The following is an 8641-nucleotide window of genomic DNA, read 5'->3' on the forward strand; positions in this document are numbered from 1 at the left end:
CCTGCCCTGGAACAAGTGTGGACCCGTGACTGGTCCCCAGCCTCGCAGACTGGCACCGTTGTCAACAGGACCCAATTCGCCACCCAGAACGGACGACCCCTGTTGAGATGGGTCGTCTGCAACCACCAGGCTAGGGACAGGCGAACCTCCGGAGTGAGCACCATCGTCTGGGATTTTAGACTCTGAGGCAGTCCATTCCATTTGGACAGGATCAATTGCTGCAGAGGTCTGGAGTGAAACTGGGCATATTCCACCATGTCGAATACCGACACCATGGAGCCCAGTAACCTCATCGCCGAGTGCAGAGACACACGGCGATTCTGCAGACAACTGCACACCCTCAACTGCAAGGCAGAGATCTTTTCCCCCGTCACAAAGATCCTTTGCTGTCCGGAGTCCAATAAGGCTCCGAGGTGCAGAATCCTCTGAGACGGGATCAGGGTGGACTTCTGCCAGTTTATCAACCAGCCGTGCCGTTGCAGTACCGCAATGGTCAGGTCCAAGTGGCGTAGGAGCAGCTCTGGAGATCCTGCCACCAACAGAAGGTCGTCCAAGTACGGTAACATGCGGACTCCCTGCAGCCGCAGGGAAGCTGCCATGACCGCCATCACCTTGGTGAATACACGTGGTGCTGTCGCCAGCCCAAAAGGTAACGCCCGGAACTGAAAGTGGTCGTTGCGGATTGCAAACCTGAGGAACTGTTGATGGCGTAAAAGAATAGGGACATGCAGGTAAGCGTCCTGTATGTCCAACGACACCATGTAATCCCCAGGTTCCAGCACCAGAATGATGGACCGTAGGGTCTCCATCCGAAACCTCGGCACCCGCAAAGACTTGTTGAGTGCTTTGAGGTTGAGGATCGGACGATACGACCCATTGGGTTTCTGCACCTAAAACAGATTGGAACAGAAACCCTGGCCCCTCTCTGAGAATGGAACAGGCACTATAACTCCAGCCTGGAGCATAGTGTGCAAAACCTTCCGCAGTTCCACGGCTTTGTTCCGGTCTGATGGAAGACCCGTGGTGAAGAATCGAGACGGGGGCCTGTGCCGAAAGGAGAGGGCGTACCCTTGAGAAACCACCTCGAGAACCCAAGTGTCTGTCGTGGTAACCGACCAACACTGGGCGAACTGCAGCAGGCGGCCTCCCACTTTGGGATTCCCCAAAGGGAGGCCCGGACCGTCAGGCCGCAGGCTTGTCATCGGGCTTAGGGGCCGGATGTCTGGTATTCCAGGCCTGTTTCCAGGGCTTGGCTGATTTTTTGGGGCCAGCCTGTCTGGGAAAAGTCTGCATCTTAGGCCTACCCTGGGCCCTGTAAGGCCGAAAGGACGACGTACCTGAACCGGAAGGAACCACAGCAGATGGAAGACATGCCGATTTGGCTGCCGCCAGCGTGGCTACGATTTTGTCCAGATCCGGACCAAAGAGGACTTCTCCATTGAAAGGCAAATCTTCCAAGCCCTTCTTGGAATCAGCGTCCGCCTTCCAAGATCACAACCATAAGGTGCGACGAGCAGCGACAGCCGCTGAAGAAATCCGAGACGCCAGGGTACTGATATCCAAGGCCGCCTCATTGATACAAGTGGCCAAGTCCCGGAGATTGCCTATCAACTCGGTCTGTTCAGCCGAACAGTTGGAATCGAAAGACACCTCCAAATTATCAGCCCAGCGCTCCATAGCTCTGGCTACTCAACAAATGGCGATAGCCGGCCTAGCTGCCTCCCCCCGCAAGGGAATAAACGGACTTTTGGCAAATCTCTACCTTACGGTCCGTAACATCCTTCAAGGAAGACATGGAGGGCATGGGCAATGTGGCACTGCGGACTAGGCATGTCACATGGGAATCCACCTGTGGAGGGGATTCCCACTTAGAAAAATAATCTGCAAACGGATAAGCCACCGCCAAGCGCCTCTGAGGCTGATACAGTTTGCCCGGATGTTTCCACGCCTCCTCTACATGGTCCACTAACTGACCCGAAAGAGGAAACACTGTGGCGTCATCCTTAATATCCTTAAAAAAGGCATATTTAGATTTTGACACAGGAGGATTTTCAACCTCAATCACTAAAGCTGTGCGGACTGCCAGAATAAGTCCAGGAATATAAACCTTGGACCTAGCTTCCGACTCTTTAGTACGGAGAGGTTCCTGGTCCAAAAGATCCAGAATCTCCCCATCATCAGACGTTACGTCATTATCCTCATAAGGAGCGGACAGAGACGCCACCAACCGCTTATGCGGCCTCAACACAGACTCCCCTTGTAACACGTCCGACAAGTGCTGTACAGAACTTGTCAGAGAATTAACCCACGCTGGCTCCTGAGAGACTTGGGGAGGGGAAATAGGGAGACTGTGTGGTACCATCAATTGTCTCGGGAAACCCTGCATGGGTGACGACACCACCGACTGCTGGGACAAACCCATCTGTGAGAACGCAGGCTGCGGAGCTAACTGGCCCACGAGGGTTGTAAGCGCTTTGGCGAAACAAGCCCAGGGCGGCTCCTGTACCGGGGCCGTGACAGTAATTGGCCGTGCCAATAAATAACACTGCCGCGCTACCTTCCCCCCCGCTATAGGTACCTTGCACGTAGTACACAAAAGCTGGAGAGGAAAGTCACTCTCAGACATGATGGTAAGTATGTGACGCCTCTCACTGATACTCGTAGTATAGTGTGAGACCACCCTGCAATCACCGCACTGCAAGGGTTTTAGCAGAAAAAGATCAGGGACAGTGAAAAGGCTGACAGTAGAAAATGAAAGTACAGGCAGCAGCGCTAGCAGAAGTCACATACAATGCAAAGAAAATCAATTCCTGCACTAACAGCGCTGATAATCAACTACACAGACACAGAGCCTCGTAGGACACAGCGCTGCATACACAGACCTGCACCAAACGGAGGAGAGGTATGCTGGGGGACCCAGACCGCGATGCCACCGTTTCCAAGCTTCCAGCAGCGTTCACCATGCGCTTGTAAAGATGGTCACCGATGGGCATAGAGGAGGCCGGCCTGGGGGAGGAGCGCTGCCACAGGGCCAGTCAGCACAGTGTAGAGAGGGCTGTGTGCAGCGGGGGAGGCGCCGGCTGTGCTACAGGGAAGGCGTGCTCCCCTGGCATGCAATTAACCCCTGGGAAGCCGCAGCGCTACCGCTCAACCGCGGTTCGCTGTCCCAGGGGGTAGTGGCAGCGCAGGTTAGGTACCTGGCTCCACGCTACAGACAGTCCCCAGGGAGCCCCCTGCCTGGGGACTCTGGACCATGTTTCAGACCCCGCTGCTTACTTGCTGCCCCCTTGGATCCGGCCATGGTCCCAAACATCTGGGGTCACCGCTAGCTGTGACCCCAGATGCTTACCAGCATCCCCGGATCGGTACCGGCGGGGGTGTAGGGAAGACAGCATGGACGTCAGCACTGAATGTCCATGCTGTACTTCCAGATGTGCAGCCACAGCTGCATTGATGAAACTTCAGGGGCTATTCTTAGCCCCCCTCTAACAGGTGCATCCTACTCCGGCCGGGCACCAAACGAAACAGATGCCTTGGCTCGGGGGCGGGGTATAGGAGGGGAACCCTAGTGCATCCTGGGAGGCTGAAAACTTAACTCTATGGTGCCCAATGTCATCACCTATACCCCCCGAGGTATCCTGTGGATACCCTATGGACCCTGATGTAGAAAACAGTGAGTGTTATAATTGACAGACAGAAATAAAAAACTGTTTCAATACAGCAACTAGCAAACAGTCACATACAATGCATATAATATAATTACAATCGACTCTAAATCAACTACACAAACACCAGGAATGGTGTGACATAGAGCACTATATACCTTAACCAAAGGAGAGGTATACAGGGAGACTGACCCAAACCCTCCCGAGACAACCAGCTACAGAGCGCACTGATAGTGGACCGTGAGTGTCTCATACACGGGGAGGCTAGGTAGAGCACCCCAGATGCGCAAAACCCTTTGTAGGGGGAGGACCTGCCGGGGTAGGTCCTAGCTTCCTAAGCTGCATCAACCAGCTGGGTACGCTGGGCTCATGGCAGATTTGCACCTGCCGGAAGAAAGGACTGCAGCGCGCGATTCCCCGTAATCGAGGAATCACCTTACCTGACATCTCCATGCATCCAGTTGCAGTCCAGGTCCCACCATCGCTGTTAGCAAGCTCAGCCAAAACACGCCAGAATCACCAGCCCCGTTACTGGTATTGTGGCTCGGCGGAGGTAGATGGAGTCGCAGTACATGAGTCTTAATTCAGAAGCTTAGTACTGCCAACCCCAAAACAGAAATAAAAATAAAGCATAAAATAAAAGCTTAGGACTGCCTGAGCAGTCCTGTTACAAAGGTGCGTCTTAATCCTGCCGCACCAAACAAACAACTGAAGGCCTGTGGCTAGGGCGGGGTATACATGGAGATGAATCCGAGGCATCCTGGGAGCTGCAGGCTTTAACTAACTATTTGGTGCCTGGATCTCTCCAACCACATTATCCCCATGGTATCCCTGTGGATTCCTATGTAGCCTGAAGAGAAAGAGTACTCCTAAACATGTACCAAGAAACATTCAATGCATGCAAAAATGGGCAGTAAATGCTCAACAACCAAACTTCACTGGGCAGGAAGAAGCTTTCATTATAACCTCACCCCTGAGAAAGTGGTATACGTGGAGACCAGGAGTCCATGCTACTCTCTGGAGACTAGCTGGTCAGCATCTCTGTGAGGGAGGGGAGAGGAGAAGGGTTATCCTATGGCAGGTTGCCTACTGTGAGGGGATGCGCCAAGGGGTGGGAAAGGAGCTAACAGGGAGAGCCTACCTCCCCCTTCCGACATGTACCTTCAGGGCAAATAGCCGCCTCTATAGAAGTGCCCTATTTCCTGCTGCCCTGATGGTCTAGCAGGGGTACCAGGCAACATGGACGCCCGGTGTCAGCACCACCGGTGGTCTCCTGCACTGGCGGTGACAGTCACTACAATGTGGCTTCCTGTAAGCAGGGAGCGGCTCTTACATGTCCCCCTGTGGCGCTTGGATGCGGCAAACTGGTGTGCTGCTGAGGGCCTGGCCAAAGACACTGAACCGGTTGCCAACACTGTAGCTGCTGGGGGTTGGTGGAGTGCAGTGTGAACGTCATGCAGAAAATACATTACATAAAATAAAGTTGAGCCTGCTGACAAGCGGTCCCCTAAAAAATATTCGCTCCTGCAGGCACCAAACTAAAACTGGCCAGCCTGGTGTATAGGGAAGAAGGAGCCTGGGATGCTGGTAGAAATTTTTTTAACAGTTTGTGAGTAGGAGTCCAGGCACCAGCCTAACCCACACTGTCTAAAATCTGTGTCCCCTATGGAGTGATGAAGAAATTAAGAGTTTTATTTTTTTGGAATGAGGCATACACTCCACAAAAGTCCCTACATAATAAGTGAAGGGTTTAATACATGCTCAACAAATAATGAAGAGACTTGCTGCTTTTCTTCCCTTCAGCAAGCCCTGAAAAAGCACTAAGTAAAGGGTTACTAACAAGCTACACTAAAATTTTTTAAGAAAGCAGCATTCCTAGAATGGGTGCTTTTCTGCTTTTTGGGGGTGGGTTCAGGTTCCACTTTGTATAAAACCTCCATGGATGTTGCAAATTTCGCAGAGGAGGTCCATAACTGCACAGCTTCCCCACCAGTGTGACCAGATTGTTCTTTGTGACCACACACTTATTTGCACATAAAATGTGGGCCATATCTAAATGTCTCTCAGTTGAGTAGATCCAGATTGTCCCATTAAAAACATGTTTTCAAAAGAATATTTAGTTTCATGCTTGGTACATCTCGATTTCATTATATAAAACTATAACCTACACCTTTTCTCAGTGATCGCCAACTGCCTACTTTGTAAACTGCATAACCAGGTATACAAATTTTATTTAAATTAAGGGCATATAAGTGCATACAAAAACAACAATTGAGCCATTTGTGAATATTTCTTTATTTTTTTGCATTGTTCTGGGAAAAAAAAAAAATTTTGTTCATGACATACTAACAACAGTAACTGGAACATAACATAGTAAAATAAAAAAAAATAATACACAAACATTACAATAATTAGAATACACAGAATTGCAATACAGAGGTAGGGGAAAAAAAAAGTATTGTACAAAAATACTGACATCTAAAGCACTAGTGAATTTGCTGTTATAAACATCACTTCCCCTACTGTGAATGTATTCAAAAACGTTGGTTCCTCAGCTGCCATAGGTATTAAATAGAACATTGTATGCCATAAAACAGCTCAGATTACCTAAATGGCTATAAATTTATAGTAACTATTCTTATAGGAAACAATTTATAAAAAAAAAAAAGTTCAACTGTCAGAAATCTTGAAGTCAGTACAAAAAATGCTGCCTGTAAATTGCACTAAAGCTGCAAACATCAAGCATATTCTTGTTAAAGCCCTAGAGATGTTTTTAATAAAGTGGCCATGTCAAGAGGAATGTTTCCTTCATCTCCTAAACAAGAAAACAAAAGAGAGAAGAAAGAAAAATACAAGTTATCATGAGTTCACCAAGGTACATACTCCCCCCTCAACCCAAAAAACTAGACAGTATAATTCTAAGAAATATATGGCTCAGCTTAACCCTAACAAGAAAAAAAACATTCGTATAAAGTAAAAAGAGTTCTTGCTGTACAAAAAAATAAATATACACAGAAAATTATCTGCCAGCTTCATTATAATGAAATGCAAAATAGAAAATGACATAACATCATGACACCCTTACAGATGTAGCCTCCTGAGAGGGGCTGGTAGATAGAGACACCTTTTACAATTGGAATACAAGTGGATTTTCTAGTTAGAATGAAGGGCCTGATCCAGAATTGTACGCTAATGCCGCCTCTGCAAATGTGAACGCTGCTGTGATGCGAAAATATCCAAATGTCGCACCTGCCGGGAGATGTATTAAGGCAGGTGCGATAACATTGTTTTTGCGTTAATATCGGAGGTATGACGTCATTATCGCAGGTTTTACTTTTACACCGTATTCAATTTCAAAGACTTATCCCCATTTTTTATCAAAGACTTTTCAAAACTGCGATAACTTTTCACCATTGAATAGGTGTCGAAAAAAAGTGCAGAATTGGGGTTTAGGGGTGCAGGCTTTAAAAAAAATAGCCTGCACCCCTGGGAATGACATTTAAAAATGAACTGTGTCGAAAAAAAGTTTTTTAAAAAAATGGGGACACCCCAAAAAATTAATTTAAAAATTGGGGTGAAAAAAAAAAAAAAAAAAAATGGGAAAAAATTGTTTTACAATAGGGAAATAGGTTCAGGGCTATTCTGCAAGTATGCGGCAGATGTTTTCTAGAATAGAATTATAGCGGCAGGTGCACAAATGCAGAATTTTTAAAAACGTACTTTAGGGACATCAAAATATGCAAGTACCCATTTTCGTGTACCCCAAATTTGTTGGGACCACTTAAAAAAACGAAAAAAAATTACCTAAGTGCTCTTCTGCATCACTTCTTCAATGTCGGGAAAAAACACCTGCTGCAGCTATTTAAATCCCCGACTTTCAATTAAAGGCTAAAACGGGGGTAGCCATAGTGTTCCCCCATGTTTTTACTACTTTAGGGGGGTCTTACAATTTTTTTAAGGAAAAATTCGTAACTTTACGCAAATCCAACTTTGGAGTTTCCCGTTTTCGTTAATTTTATATTGAATACGGGTATAAGCGGGAGCACGCCTGATACTTTAACGCAGGTAAAAACTCTGATATGAAACGTTAACTTCGACAGTGAAGTTAATGTTTCATATTGAATACCCCTCTAAGCATCTGCGTACAAAGACGCAGCATCTGTCACAGATCATTCTATGTTAGCAGTCCTGAGTAACTCTATGGACTCGCAGAATGGCCACTGGAACCGAAATGCTGGAGCCATGTTTTGTGCGTACAGGATCGCAGACACATGCAGAGACATGCCCCGAAAATGGTTGCAACACGTTTGCATTTCTGACCGGCACACCCTGTGAAATCTTTGCTGCACTCGTGCTAAAAAGCCCCTCTCGGGTGTGCCAGGTCCCGTGAGACTGTGCTAGTGCCAATGGTGTCTTTTGCCTAAAAAAAATCGTCTAAGTTGTAATGCGATGTGACTCGGACGCACAAGCGGACTGTGCTGATTAATTTGATATGCGACACTTGTATATCTGTGTGCGACTTAGTCTCTGAATCTTTATACTAAGTGCTACAATGTAGCGCGGCCGCAGCTTTTTCATTCCAAGCTCCGTTGTGGTTCATATATAGACTCAGGTCCACAGAGGTATACAAGTGTCGCATATCAAATTAATCAGCACCGTCTGCTCGTGCATCCTATTCGCATTGCGAAGAAGATGCATTTTGTGCAAAAAAGAAAAAAAAAAAAAAAGACTCCCGACGCTAGCAGAGTAGCACAGCATCTGATAGCTCACTCAGGCCAGGCAAATCGCGCTATGTGGCGCATTGAGGCTAGATGTATGAGGACACATCTGTAGGTGAGTAAACACCAGACTGTCTAGTCTGAATTTCCATATACAGTACGGTATTACACTATATATTTTTTTTCGCTCTCATCCCACATACAGCAAAGAGGATCTTCCACTACATGCACCTTCTGAAGGACTGCTGAAATCCTTTC

The 8641-nt window shown here is 47.5% G+C and overlaps 1 protein-coding gene across 1 annotated transcript in view; it reads right to left on the bottom strand.

Moving 5' to 3' along the window:
* Positions 1–5950: 5950 nt before the first annotated feature.
* The window catches only part of SMARCAD1 (SNF2 related chromatin remodeling ATPase with DExD box 1), a 136312-nt gene continuing 133621 nt past the window's right edge, over positions 5951–8641 (bottom strand). Inside the window, exon 24 of the mRNA XM_088464429.1 lies at positions 5951–6480. Coding sequence (XP_088320555.1) covers positions 6419–6480 — 62 coding nt within the window. The 3' untranslated portion in view covers positions 5951–6418. The remainder of the gene's footprint in view (positions 6481–8641) is intronic.

The sequence above is a fragment of the Taudactylus pleione genome, unplaced genomic scaffold (genome assembly GCF_031769625.1).
Source record: "Taudactylus pleione unplaced genomic scaffold, aTauple2 ptg000055l, whole genome shotgun sequence".
Taxonomy (NCBI): domain Eukaryota; kingdom Metazoa; phylum Chordata; class Amphibia; order Anura; family Myobatrachidae; genus Taudactylus; species Taudactylus pleione.